The 14,933-nt window shown below is 38.4% G+C and overlaps 1 protein-coding gene and 1 pseudogene across 1 annotated transcript; one reads left to right on the forward strand and one right to left on the reverse strand.

Moving 5' to 3' along the window:
• The first annotated feature begins 663 nt into the window (after positions 1–663).
• On the forward strand, positions 664–2,318 carry LOC125079730 (olfactory receptor 52D1-like; annotated as a pseudogene).
• A 10,907-nt stretch (positions 2,319–13,225) lies between these two features.
• On the reverse strand, positions 13,226–14,167 carry LOC125079059 (olfactory receptor 52E1-like). Its single transcript, XM_047692406.1, has one exon. The coding sequence runs from the start codon at positions 14,165–14,167 to the stop codon at positions 13,226–13,228; it is 942 nt and encodes a 313-aa protein (XP_047548362.1).
• Positions 14,168–14,933: the final 766 nt, after the last annotated feature.

Genomic DNA, 14,933 nt, shown 5'->3' on the forward strand with positions numbered 1-14,933 from the left:
CTTTCCTTCTTTCTGTGTAATCTATGTCTTACAACTGTTTCTATGTCCACCAAACCCATGACTCTTACACATTTTCCCATATGATTCTACATATATGTTTACAAATACATGTATCTTAATGAAAGAAGTTAGTTGAAGGAGATATTCATTACATATAGTGAAGTTTTAATGATTAAGCATACAGCTATTCCACTGTGCATCTACACTTGTGTTTATCCTATTTTTTAGGTTTTATTAAATTCCAGTTAGTTAACATACAGTGTACTATAGGTATTGTATATAAATACTGAATCACTAAATTATACACCTGAGAGTCTTACACATTTTTTAGATTTCAGTTGGAGTTACTTTCTTCTCAGTGGATAGAAGACTTTGGATTTTCATACATTTAGCTCTGATTTTTGGTACCTGCATATTTTCCCTCATTTGGCATCTATAGATCAGCCATATTACAAATTACAACAGTGAAATAAGATCTGACAGTCAAATATGATGGTGAAATAATTTATAAATATTGATAGATATTGTAATGACTCCCTGACCTACAATTCCGTGCATTTTGGCTGACTTAACTCATCAAAGTTTTCAAAATTTGTAAGCTATTATTTTTACTTGGTGTAGAGAAAAATTCATGAAGAGAAAGCTAAAATTCTGATACCTGTTATGTCAGCATACAGTAAGATCAATGTCCATCCATCAGCCTTCATTCTCATTGGCATTCCGGGGTTGGAGGCTGCCCACATCTGGATCTCCATCCCCTTTTGTGGTCTACGTTTTGGCCTTCCTGGGAAACTGTTCTCTTCTGTTTATCATCAAGACAGACACCAGCCTCCATGAGCCAATATACCTCTTCCTCTGCATGCTGGCTCTGGCTGATCTTATTGTGTGCACCACAGCTGTACTGAAACTGCTTAGTCTTTTCTGGTTCCATGATGGAGAGATTCGCTTTGAAGCCTGCCTCACTCAAGTTTTCCTGATTCACTCTTGTTCCACCATGGAATCTGGCTTCTTCCTGGCCATGGCTTTTGACCGTTATGTAGCCATTTGTAACCCATTAAGACATTCGGCTATTCTGACACATGCTGTGATTGGGGGATGGGCCTAGGTATAGTACTCCGGGGCATAGCACTTCTCAGTCCTCACCCCTTTCTGCTACGTTGGCTTCCCTACTGCAGAACGCACACACCTACTGTTCCCACACCTACTGTGAGTTCATGGCCCTCATCAAGATTGCCTGTGCTGAGACAAGAATCCGTAAAGCCTACGGCCTCATTGTTGCCTTCCTTACTGGTGGGGTAGACTTCATATTAATCATTTGTTCTTATGTTCTCATACTTCACGCTGTCTTCCACCTCCTATCCAAGGAGGCCCGACTCAAGACCTTGGGCACCTGTGGCCCCCATAGCTGTGTCATCTTTGTGTCTTATACTCCAGCCTTCTTCTCTTTTCTCACCCACAGGTTTGGGCACCATGTGGCTCCCCATGTCCATATATTTGTGGCCAACATCTATCTTCTGGTCCCACCCATGGTGAACCCTATTATCTATGGGGTAAGGACCAAGAAGATAAGGGACAGATTCCTTATCTTTTTCAGTTTTTCAAAGTGTTTTTCAAAGCCTTGAGTTATTTTTTTGTGTGTTGATGAGTAATATATGAACAAATATCATCTATCTTTGAATGATTTCTTCATGAGGCTCCTCTTTTAATGTTCAGACGGCATGGGTTTTTCTGTGGGAAGTAACTCATCCATAAACATATATTTTATGTTGTAACAATAATTATGTGTTATTGAGTATGACTCTACTACAATATTAGAATGTTATTTCCTAAAATACAAAAAATAAGCAAACAAAATTTAGAATCATCTGTGGCTAAAAACAAGAGATATTTAAAATTAACATGATATATAATCACATATTTTTTGTTTACTGTTAAGTGGTAAACATTTACTGGTAACTGGTAAACCTGGTTTACCAGTTAAGACTTACTGCCAGATTTACAAATTTTCTCTCTCTTTTTTTATTTTTGCCCCAGTCATATCTTCTTGACTAAATGTTCTTCTTTCTCAAGAACATACTTCACCACTTTCTTAATGAGAGTTTTTTTATGCTAACTTCTGTGTTCTGTGTTTAATGATTTCTTTGTCTTCATGATGATAACTTTTAGCTACACAGTTCCATTCTCCAGTTATAACATTTCCTTAGTCTTTTGAAGACATTATCCTACAGTCTTCTAGAATCTATCATTACTTTGAAGAAAACTGTTGTTGGCCAAATTGTCATTAATTTGTAGGTAATTATCTGTCTGACTATCGTTAGAACCTATTGAGTTCTTGGGTGTTCTGTAGTTTCACATGGGTAAATTCCACAGGTATTATGCAAGTGAGAAAAATTACATATGCTGTGATTCTGTTTAAATGAAACTCTAAGGAAGGAAAAGTAGTGTGGAGGTAGTTCAGGCATCCATGTTTTAAGTCCTGTAGGTGATTCTTAAATGTAGCTAAAACTGAACTGTGGCTGTGTAAGTTGGGGAACAGAGACATTAGTTGACCACAGGGGGAGTATTTCAGTCAAGTACTTCATCTTTCAAGCTAAATTGTGAAAAGAATCAACATTTGCTAAGCATTTACTAGATTCTAATCTCTTTATTGTTTTATTTTAATATATAACCTTCATAATATATTGTAGTATAAATTATCATAAATACTCCCATGAAAAGTAACTCAACAAACTCATATTCAATGGCTAGTTTAGAGGTGCTAGGAATAGAAGTCTGTCTAGCACTGATGCCATAATTTTCTTATAATCTCACAATGGTTCCATATACACCCAAATCATTCAATGGGACTCCTAGGAACAAGCTTCTCACAGGTGAGCTGTCATAATTGTTGCTACTGGTCATTGCATTCTTCATAACCACACTCAGTTTAGATCCATTTAGCTAGTGTTTGCTTGTGGAACAGAATTCACTGGGGATATAGGAATGACTGAGACAAAGTATGTAAACAGTTTCAGAGTCTTAGAGGTACACAGAATCAATGTACCCTTTCTTTCCATATAATTCCTAAAAAGATTGATATTGAAAAAAGACATGGAAGATGTGAGTTGAAAATATCATCTTTCCTAGTAACGAAGTCTATTCTAGAGGACCAAGTGTTGTACAAGAGTAGTGAACACTTTATCTAAACCCCAGAGTTAGGCATATAGTCCTAATTAGAACGGGAAGACTTACTACATGGAGGAGCACCAGAGAACACAGGACTGCCTTAGAAAGTCTCACTACTAGGAACTGTGTGTGTTCAGGTGGGGGAGGTAAAAGGCGAAGGGTCTTAATACACTCACTCAATGTATTCCTACTGAAAATTTTTTTTTTGTCTACTGGCTTCATTTATTTTATAAACATATATTTTTATCCCCAGGGGTACAGGTCTGCAAATCGCCAGGTTTACACACTTCACAGCACTCACCATAGCACATACCCTCCCCAATATCCATAACCCCACCCCCATCTCCCAACCCCCCTCCCCCCAGCAACCCTCAGTTTGTTTTGTGAGATTAAGAGTCACTTATGGTTTGTCTCCCTCCCAATCCCATCTTGTTACATTTATTCTTCTCCTACCCCCTTAACCCCCCATGTTGCATCTCCTCTCCCTCATATCAGGGAGATCATATGATAGTTGTCTTTCTCCGATTGACTTATTTCGCTAAGCATGATACCCTCTAGTTCCATCCACGTCGTCGCAAATGGCAAGATTTCATTTCTTTTGATGGCTTCATAGTATTCCATTGTGTATATATACCACATCTTCTTTATCCATTCGTCTGTTGATGGACATCTAGGTTCTTTCCATAGTTTGGCTATTGCAGACATTGCTGCTATAAACATTCGGGTGCACGTGCCCCTTTGGATCACTATGTTTGTATCTTTAGGGTAAATACCCAGCAGTGCAATTGCTGGGTCATAGGGTAGTTCTATTTTCAACATTTTGAGGAACCTCCATGCTGTTTTCCAGAGTGGTTGCACCAGCTTGCATTCCCACCAACAGTGTAGGAGGGTTCCCCTTTCTCCTCATCCTCGCCAGCATCTGTCATTTCCTGACTTGTTCATTTTAGCCATTCTGACTGGTGTGAGGTGATATCTCATGGTGGTTTTGATTTGTATTTCCCTGATGCCGAGTGATATGGAGCACTTTTTCATGTGTCTGTTGGCCATCTGGATGTCTTCTTTGCAGAAATGTCTGTTCATGTCCTCTGACATTTCTTGATTGGATTATTTGTTCTTTGGGTGTTGAGTTTGCTAAGTTCTTTATAGATTTTGGACACTAGCCCTTTATCTGATATGTCATTTGCAAATATCTTCTCCCATTCTGTCAGTTGTCTTTTGGTTTTGTTCACTGTTTCCTTTGCTGTGCAAAAGATTTGATCTTGATAAAATCCCAAAAGTTCATTTTTGCCCTTGCTTCCCTTGCCTTTGGTGATGTTCCTAGGAAGATGCTGCTGCGGCTGAGGTCGAAGAGGTTGCTGCCTGTGTTCTCCTCGAGGATTTTGATGGATTCCTTTCTCACATTGAGATCCTTCATCCATTTTGAGTCTATTTTCGTGTGTGGTGTAAGGAAATGATCCAATTTCATTTTTCTGCATGTGGCTGTCCAATTTTCCCAACACCATTTATTGAAGAGGCTGTCTTTTTTCCATTGGACATTCTTTCCTGCTTTGTCGAAGATGAGTTGACCATAGAGTTGAGGGTCCATTTCTGGGCTCTCTATTCTGTTCCATTGATCTATGTGTCTGTTTTTGTGCCAGTACCATGCTGTCTTGATGATGACAGCTTTGTAATAGAGCTTGAAGTCCGGAATTGTGATGCCACCAACTTTGGCTTTCTTTTTCAATATTCCTTTGGCTATTCGAGGTCTTTTCTGGTTCCATATAAATTTTAGGATTATTTGTTCCATTTCTTTGAAAAAAATGGATGGTACTTTGATAGGAATTGCATTAATGTGTAGATTGCTTTAGGTAGCATAGACATTTTCACAATATTTATTCTTCCAATCCAGGAGCATGGAACATTTTCCATTTCTTTGTGTCTTCCTCAATTTCTTTCATGAGTACTTTATAGTTTTCTGTGTATAGATTCTTAGTCTCTTTGGTTAGGTTTATTCCTAGGTATCTTATAGTTTTGGGTGCAATTGTAAATGGGATGGACTCCTTAATTTCTCTTTCTTCTGTCTTGTTGTTGGTGTAGAGAAATGCAACTGATTTCTGTGCATTGATTTTATATCCTGACACTTTACTGAATTCCTGTACAAGTTCTAGCAGTTTTGGAGTGGAGTCTTTTGGGTTTTCCACATAGAGTATCATATCATCTGCGAAGAGTGAGAGTTTGACTTCTTCTTTGGCGATTTGGATGCCTTTAACTTCCTTTTGTTGTCTGATTGCTGAGGCTAGGACTTCTAGTACTATGTTGAATAGCAGTGGTGATAACGGACATCCCTGCCGTGTTCCTGACCTTAGCAGAAAAGCTTTCAGTGTTTCTCCATTGAGAATGATATTTGCGGTGGGTTTTTCATAGATGGCTTTGATAATATGAGGTATGTGCCGTCTATCCCTACACTTTGAAGAGTTTTGATCAGGAAGGGATGCTGTACTTTGTCAAATGCTTTTTCAGCATTCTTGTTCTTTCTTTTATTAATGTGTTGTATCACATTGATTGATTTGCGGATGTTGAACCAAGCTTGCAGCCCTGGAATACATTCCACTTGGTCGTGGTGAATAATCCTTTTAAGGTACTGTTGAATCCTATGGGCTAGTATTTTGGCGAGAATTTTTGCATCTGTGTTCATCAAGGATATTGGTCTGTAGTTCTCTTTTTTGATGGGATCCTTGTCTGGTTTTGGGATCAAGGTGATGCTGGCCTCATAAAATGAGTTTGGAAGTTTTCCTTCTATTTCTATTTTTTGGAACAGTTTCAGGAGAATAGGAATTAGTTCTTCTTTAAATGTTTGGTAGAATTCCCCCGGGAAGGCATCTGGCCTGGACTTTTGTTTGTTTGGAGATTTTTGATGACTGTTTCAATCTCCTTACTGGTTATGGGTCTGTTCAGGCTTTCCATTTTTTCCTGGTTCAGTTGTGGTAGTTTATATGTCTCTAGGAATGCATCCATTTCTTCCAGATTGTCAAATTTGTTGGCGTAGAGTTGCTCATAGTATGTTCTTATAATTGTCTGTATTTCTTTGGTGTTCGTTGTGATCTCTCCTTTTTCATTCATGATTTTATTTGTTTGGGTCCTTTCTCTTTTCTTTTTGATAAGTCTGGCCAGGGGTTTATCAATCTTATTAATTCTTTCAAAGAACCAGCTCCTGTTTCGTTGATTTGTTCTATTGTTTTTTTGGTTTCTATTTCATTGATTTCTGCTCTGATCTTTATGATTTCTCTTCTCCTGCTGGGTTTAGGGTTTCTTTCTTGTTCTTTCTCCAGCTCCTTTAGGTGTAGGGTTAGAGACCTGAGACCTTTCTTGTTTCTTGAGAAAGGCTTGTACCACTATATATTTTCCTCTCAGGACTGCCTTTGTTGTGTCCCACAGATTCTGAACCGTTCTGTTTCATTATCATTTGTTTCCATAAATTTTTTCAATTCTTCTTTAATTTCCTGGTTGACCCATTCATTCTTTAGAAGGATGCTGTTTAGTCTCCATGTATTTGGGTTCTTTCCAAATTTCCTCTTGTGATTGAGTTCTAGCTTCAGAGCATTGTGGTCTGAAAATATGCAGGGAATGATCCAATCTTTTGTTACTGGTTGAGACTTGATTTAGGACCAAGAATGTGATCTATTCTGGAGAATGTTCCATGTGCACTAGAGAAGAATGTGTATTCTGTTGCTTTGGGATGAAATGTTCTGAATATATCTGTGATGTCCATCTGGTCCAGTGTTTCATTTAAGGCCTTGATTTCCTTGTTGATCTTTTGCTTGGATGATCTGTCCATTTCAGTGAGGGGAGTGTTAAAATCCCCTACTATTATTGTATTCTTGTCGATGTGTTTCTTTGATTTTGTTATTAATTGGTTTATATAGTTGGCTGCTCCCACGTTAGGGGCATAGATATTTAAAATGTTAGATCTTCTTGTTGGACAGTTCCTTTGAGTATGATATAGTGTCCTTCCTCATCTCTTATTATAGTCTTTGGCTTAAAAGCTAATTGATCTGATATAAGGATTGCCACTCCTGCTTTCTTCTGAGGTCCATTAGCATGGTAAATTCTTTTCCACCCCCTCACTTTAAACCTGGAGGTGTCTTCGGGTTTAAGATGAGTTTCTTGTAGGCAACATATAGATGGGTTTTGTTTTTTTATCCATTCTGATACCCTGTGTCTTTTGATTGGGTATCTAGCCCATTCACATTCAGGGTAAGTATTGAGAGATATGAATTAGTGCCATTGTATTGCCTGTAAGGTGACTGTTATTGTATATTGTCTCTGTTTCTTTCTGATCTACTACTTTGAGGGTCTCTCTTTGCTTAGAGGACCCTTTCAATATTTCCTGTAGAGCTGGTTTGGTATTTGCAAATTCTTTCAGTTTTTGTTTGTCCTGGAAGCTTTTAATCTCTCCGTCTATTTTCAATGATAGCCTAGCTGGATATAGTATTCTTGGCTGCATGTTTTTCTCATTTAGTACTCTGAATATATCATGCCAGCTCTTTCTGGCCTGCAGGTCTCTGTGGATAAGTCTGCTGCCAATCTAATATTTTTACCATTGTACGTTACAGACTTCTTTTCCCGGGCTGCTTTCAGGATCTTTTCTTTGTCACTAAGACTTGTAAATTTTACTATTAGGTGACGGGGTGTGGACCTATTCTTATTGATTTTGAGGGGGGTTCTCTGAACCTCCTGGATTTTGATGCTTGTTCCCTTTGCCATATTGGGGAAATTCTCTCCAATAATTCTCTCCAACATACCTTCTGCTCCCCTCTCCGTTTCCTCTTCTTCTGGAATCCCATTATTCTAATGTTGTTTCGTCTTATGGTGTCACTCATCTCTCGAATTCTCCCCTCGTGGTCCAGTAGCTGTTTGTCCCTCTTTTGCTCAGCTTCTTTATTCTCTGTCATTTGGTCTTCTATATCGCTAATTCTTTCTTCTGCCTCATTTATCCTAGCAGTGAGAGCCTCCATTTTTGATTGCACCTCATTAATAGCTTTTTTGATTTCAACTTGGTTAGATTTTAGTTCTTTTATTTCTCCAGAAAGGGCTTTTATATCTCCCGAGAGGGTTGCTTTAATATCTTCCATGCCTTTTTCAAGCCCGGCTAGAACCTTGAGAATCGTCATTCTGAACTCTATATCTGACATATTACCAATGTCTGTATTGATTAGGTCCCTAGCCTTTGGTACTGCTTCTTGTTATTTTTTTTGTTGTCAATTTTTCAGCCTTGTCATTTTGTCCAGATAAGAGTATATGAAGGAGCAAGTAAAATACTAAAAGGGTGGCAACAACCCCAGGAAAATATGCTTTAGCCAAATCAGAAGAGATCCCAAATCATGAGGGGGGAGAAAGGGGATAAAAAGGGGTTCAGAAAGAAAAAAAAAACTATTAAAAAAAGAAAGCCGATAAAAAATATAAAAAGGAATATATATATATATATGTATATATATATACATATATATATATATTAGATAAACTATTTTAAAAACGTTAAAAAAGAAAACGGTAAGAGTTAAAAAATTTAGCAGAAGAAGAGAAAAAAAAATTGAAAAAGAAAAAAAAAATTAAATTAACTGCAAGGCTAAAGAATCATGGGGAGAAAGCCATGAGTTCCATGCTTTGCTTTCTTCTCCTCTGGAATTCCGCCGCTCTCCTTGGTATAGAAACTGTACTCCTTGGTAGGTGAACTTGGTCCTGGCTGGGTTTCTGTTGTTCTTCTGGGGGAGGGGCCTGTTGTAGTGATTCTCAAGTTTCTTTGCCCCAGGCGGAGTTGCACCGCCCTTCCCGGGGCTGGGCCCGGGCTGAGTAATCCGCTGGGGTTTGCTGGGTTTGCTTTCAGGAGCTTTTGTTCCCTGAGCGCTTTCCGTAGAGTTCTGGAAGACGGGAATGAAGATGGCGGCCTCCTGGTCTCCGGCCCGGAGGAGCCGAGAGCCCGGGCCCCACTCCTCAGTGCGCCCTAGAGAACAGCACCCAATTACTCCCGTCACCCTGGCCTCTGGCCACACTCTGAGCTGACCGAGTCTGTGACCGGTTCAAGGTAACCCCGAGTTTAGAGCTTACTCCTCGGCTCTGTCTCTGTAGCCGGCCTCCCCGCTCTAATACCGGTAAGCTCTGCAACACTCAGACACCCCCGATCCTTCTGTGACCCTGTGGACCTGAGGCCGTGCTGACCCCGCCTGGGCTTCACCCCAGTTAAGCCTCTGGAGTGATGTCCCTCAGGGGAACACTCTTTTAAAAGTCCCGATTTTGTGCTCCGTTGCTCCGCCGCTTGCCGGGAGCCGGCCCCTCCCCCCGCGGTCTATCTTCCAGTCGCTTTGGATTCACTTCTCCGCCAGTCCTACCTTTCAGATAGTGGTTGATTTTCTGTTTTTAGAATTGCTGTTCTTCTTCTCTTCAATCTCCTGTTGGATTTGTAGGTGTTTGCAATCTTTAGATAAGCTATTTAGCTGATCTCCCGCTACCTGAAGTAGTCTCAGCCTGCTACTTCTCTGCCATCTTGACTCCTCCTCCTACTGAATTTTTAAATGTACAGCTTCTCCTTAGCACATAGTGAATAAGGGTGGAAAAAGGATGGGCTTTATAATACATAAACATAAAGAATTGCCTAGAAATATTTTGTTCCTATAGTCTGATATAGTTGATTCAGATGTAATAAACATTTATTTTCAGTATAATAATGTGTAACACTTTTATAAATGTGTGCATTCTCATAGTCAGCCTGAGTTCTTTATATCAACCCATTAAATTCTCATGCAAACTAAAAATGATTTTTAGGATTAATATCTACATTTTACAAGTAAGTAAACTGAAAAATAGAGAAATCAGTTGACTTTCTCATAGTCATAGAGATGATTAAAAATGGAGATAGAATTTGAACCTAGGAAGTTTGACACCAGGTTTATATTTTCAACCACTACTCCATACTTAGTTACATATTAACATTTTCACCCTGACATATCAATGTGACAAGTGCTAAAGTAGAATTAGAAAGGATATATAGAATCAGTCTAGGCTAGGGATTATAGAATTTCAAGAATAGTTTCAGAAGATAGGACATCAGGAACATCAGGTAGGCAACTAAGCAAATTTCTGTGGATTAGGTTAGCTTAAGTAGGTACTATGTGGAGTGTGTGGTATGTGTGGAGTGTGTGTGTTTGTGTGTGTGTGTGTGTGTGTGTGTGTGTGTGTGTGTCAGACGTTAGAGTGGTATCCAGTTTTGCCTTAGCCAATTCTGCATTCATTTCACTTTCTAAGGTTTATCCCATTTTCTCCATCTAACAATCACCCAATTTGATTATTAACCAAGTTTCAACTTTCTAGAATGATAGTTTTCAAAATTTAGGCTTGAACCATCTTAAAAATACATATTGCTTAGGCCCTTTCTAAAACTATTAGACTCAAAATGTCTGTGGTGTATCCCATAAAAAAATCTCATTTACTTTTCATCAATCATTCTGTATATTTATAATTCAGTGATCCAATGTCCATGCCACAGTTGTAGGATGCTGAGAATAAACACACAGATATCCTACTCAGAGAATGTGGCATGAGTTAAAATTCCTACAGAGTTTTATAGTTCTTACTTCAAATACAAAAGGTTGGAAAGAATGTCACTTAAAACATTATGACAAAAACTATGTGGTGAATAATAAAAAAGACCTCACAATTTTCTTGGACCTGTCAGAAAGTTCAAATCACAGTGTGAATAACTAATCCAAAAATTTAAGGAAAGATAGGTAACTCCGAAAAGAGATGGAATGATTCTGTGCTTATTAGGGGCATGTGTCAGATACTGTACAAGCCACAATAAAGAATTTGTTAAAATTTAAACCAAATTATTCACAGCTGAGTATAAACCTATATGAAAATACAGAATATCTGGGAGTAATATATATATATATGATGCAAAGGGGAATTCACACTTACTCATGTTTTTCTCCCTAGAGTAGACCAGGTACTCATAAGAAAGTCTGAGTGTAGGACTAGACCTTCATCATGGACCAGGACTGTTGGAGGGGAATAGCTGTCACTATAATATGGGAAAGAATCCTCACTCAAGTTCTCTCCCCTAAGGAATAAAAGCCTTCAGTTGGAGGAAGAGCACAAGTGGAGGCCCACTGCTGCTGAGACAAAGGAGCAAAAACAAACTCTATAACCCAGGGTGAGACAAGTTCCTTAGACATGTCCTACGGTGCTGGGCAAGGGGCAGAATCACTGAGGATATTTCATTTTCAAGACTCAGGAACATACTACCTGCTCAAGACAGGCTAAACCAGCCCAGATGTTATTTAATGTCCTCTGGCTCTTACCACCAGATTAGCAGGTTTTGAGGAACAAGTAATAGTGCTCTATACCTGAGGAATTGTGCAGAACATGGAGGGTGGCCTTACTGCAGCACAGGAACAAAGAGAAGATCTAACATTGACAGTGGGGTAGACATCAAGAAAACCTAACTCATCAGCCACAACCTGAACACAAGGTAAAGTTAGAGGAATGTGATACATTCACTGAAGACATTCAAAGCAAAAGCATGAAGAATTCGATGACCTGAATAGTCCTTTACCTATGAAATAACTTGAATCTGTACTTAGCAACCTTCTAACATAGACTTCAGGCCCAGGTGACTACATTGGTGGATTTAGCTATTTAAAGGCTAAGTACCAATTTTCCAAAAACTAGCCAAAACACATATAAACAGATTGAACTCTAACCAAATCATTGAAGATATAATTGAGGCCACATTATTAAAATCCACTTCGTAAGTAGAATAAATAGATACATAGGGGTTGAGTTCAGGGTCTCAACAGGGTTCCAGGAACAGCCACTTGTGCTGATAAATTATACAGCATAACTGACAGTTTCAAATTCAGGATGTGATGTCAATTAATATAAACTCCCTTGAAGAATTTATGAGAGCAACTCTTCTATTATAATAACTATAAGTAGGATTTTTTTTTTCTAAAGTTCATGCTATGGAATATTAGTGTCGTATTTTGGTCAAAGGAGCAATCTGAAGCCAGTATTATCTTAAAGTTTCAAATGAATATTTGTTAGTTGAAAGATCTGAGAAATTCTGCAGTGAAAGTATAGCTAAAATTTTAGTTTTATTGGTCAAAATTTACAAATATATTTCTCCTGACTTCTTTCTACAAATAATGTCAATAATACCACCTAGAACTAGAGAACACTGAGTAATGTCTTATGGCACAAGAGTACACAGGTACACACTTGGCTAATACTGGACTTGGAACATTGCTAAAATTTCCTGCTTTCCATGAGAGAGAAACTCCTCTGTGAAGTGTCACAAGACACAGAAACAGAACTGTTTGAAAAATAATTGTTTGTTTGAAAAAACAGATCAATAAATTAGGCTCTATAAATACTCATCCATCTAAAAGGAACACAACGCAGCTTTAAAAGAAACAAAAAAAAAAAAACTATGAATTTTCCACGATTAACAAGTTTTTACAATTCTGTTCATGGTAGAAAATCTCTACTTTTCTCACATGATTATCATAGTCACAGGATCAATTTCATGTCTAACAACATTAACATGGTAGAGTCAAAAATAACATTCTTTATGAGAGGGTGTCAAGGCATGTGGGAAGTGTTTCATCATCTATTATTTTGGGAACCAGCATAATAAGGGCAACAAACTATCTTTGTTTAAATTAGGATATAAGGGAATTTATGGGTTTTATTATAATTATTCGTGTGGTGTCTTCTTTTTGGAGGGTTGGTTTTGCTTCAAAATGATGTTAACTGAAGAATGTGATGTGTTCTGTCCTAATGAAAGCAGAACAAAGTGTTGTTTTCTTCCACGTGGGGAAACTGAATTATTTCCATACTATGGAAAATTATAAGACCCTTTCATTCATGCATTTAACATAGGTCTCACCTTCCATTTTCTGGGTTTGGGAAGGAGGCTCACATGTCTTCCCTGAGAGGAGTCTGCATAACTTCCAAAAGTTCTTTTTCCATTCTGAACAAAGACAATCAGTTCTGCTCCTTTCCTTAATTTGATTCTTTACAAGAGTTATGTTGTTTTCTTGGAAAAGAGTTTCAGCACCTGTTCTCTAATCTGTTTAGTTTTGACCCCATAGGTTACAGGGTTCAGAGCAGGTGGAATGACTACATAGAAATTAGCCAAAAGGATGTGGATATAGCGTGAAATATTCTGGCCAAACCTGTGGGTCATAAATGAAAAAAACGCAGGAGTGTAGAAAGCCAACATGACACACACGTGAGAGCCACAGGTGCTCAGTGCTTTGAGCCGGGCATCATGGGAAGGCAGTCGAAAGACAGCATGAAGGATCTGGACATAGGAAATGACAATAGCTATGATGTCCAACACCAGGATAGAGATGGCACATAAGCCATAGATGATGTTGACCCTGATGCTGGCACAGGACAGGCGGGCAATGCCCATGTGCTCACAGTAAGTGTGAGGAATAATTTGGTGTCCACAAAATGGTAACCGTAGGATGAGTAGAACGAAGGGTATAGCGAAAGACAAAGGTCTCAGTAGGATTATCATTGCAATGATGACTACCACCTTGTTTGTCAACACCAGTGTATACTGAAGAGGGTTACAGATGGCCACATAGCGATCATAGGACATGGCCATGAGCACCGCTGACTCCATGCCAGTGCAGAGGTGGATAAAGAACATCTGGATGAGACATCCCTCAAAGGAGATTTCTCTCAGGTTGAACCAGAAGATGCCAAGCATCTTGGGGATGGTGGATGTGGACAGGCCCAGGTCGATAGATGACAGAATGGCCAGGAAGTAGAACATGGGCTGGTGGAGGCTGCTCTCAGTCTCAATCACAGAAAGGATGCTGATATTCCCAAGAACAGCTGTCAGGTACACAGCAAAGAAAGGGAAACCAATCCACATATGTATATGTTCCAGACCAGGTATCCCTAGAAGGAATAAAGAGTAAGGATGAAATAGGGTGGTATTAAGTGAGACCATCTTCCTGGGATATTTTTATAGTGAAAGATATTATAGATCAAATACCTCCCATTCACTGAATAAGCTTCCTCCTTGCTTAGCACACAGAGAAAATGAAGGAATCAGTGAAACATTTATTGTACCTATACAATATTGACACCTGAAAGTGTACAAAATTGAATGGTAAATTGAAGCCACATGATTTCAGTATACATCATCATATCCATTCAATTAAATTGAATATTGTTATTCAACCAAAATTTTCTGAGTACCTAATGTAGGTGTGCCAAGTTCTGTGCTAAGACTGATAGCAAAAGATGAGTTAGAGAAGGTTCCTTTTTTTATGGAACTTAAAGTTTTAGTGGTTGAAACAGTCATGCAAAAGAACCATTTAAATTAAGAAAATAAGTGCCAAGATAAAGTTTTTTCCTTGCTTCTTAGGTGCACAAAATATTTCCTGAAAATTATTTAGTATTTTATAGAAATATTATTTGATTTATAACTATAAACATTATGTACAAGGTAGGAACATAAACATAAACGCAATAAAACCATTATGATTCTGCATGTATCACATTTCTGAGCTGAACATATATAATGTATCTTCAAGGAAACGTCAAGTGCACCAAACCAGAAATTTCTAAGACAATTTTGGATCTATGTAGGCTTCTCACTGTTTAAGTCCCTAAGAAAGCTTTTCATGCTGTAGTCATCTTCTGATCTCTACTTTCTTCCTGGTACCAATATTAGAGAATAAATTTGCCTTGAGGTTTTATCAAAAAGCCAT

This window comes from Lutra lutra, chromosome 10 (genome assembly GCF_902655055.1).
Source record: "Lutra lutra chromosome 10, mLutLut1.2, whole genome shotgun sequence".
Classification (NCBI taxonomy): Eukaryota; Metazoa; Chordata; class Mammalia; order Carnivora; family Mustelidae; genus Lutra; species Lutra lutra.

Bases quoted from the DNA above. Each gene is read 5' to 3' on its own strand.
- LOC125079059 (XM_047692406.1), bottom strand. From the start codon at position 14,167: ATGGTCTCACTTAATACCACCCTATTTCATCCTTACTCTTTATTCCTT.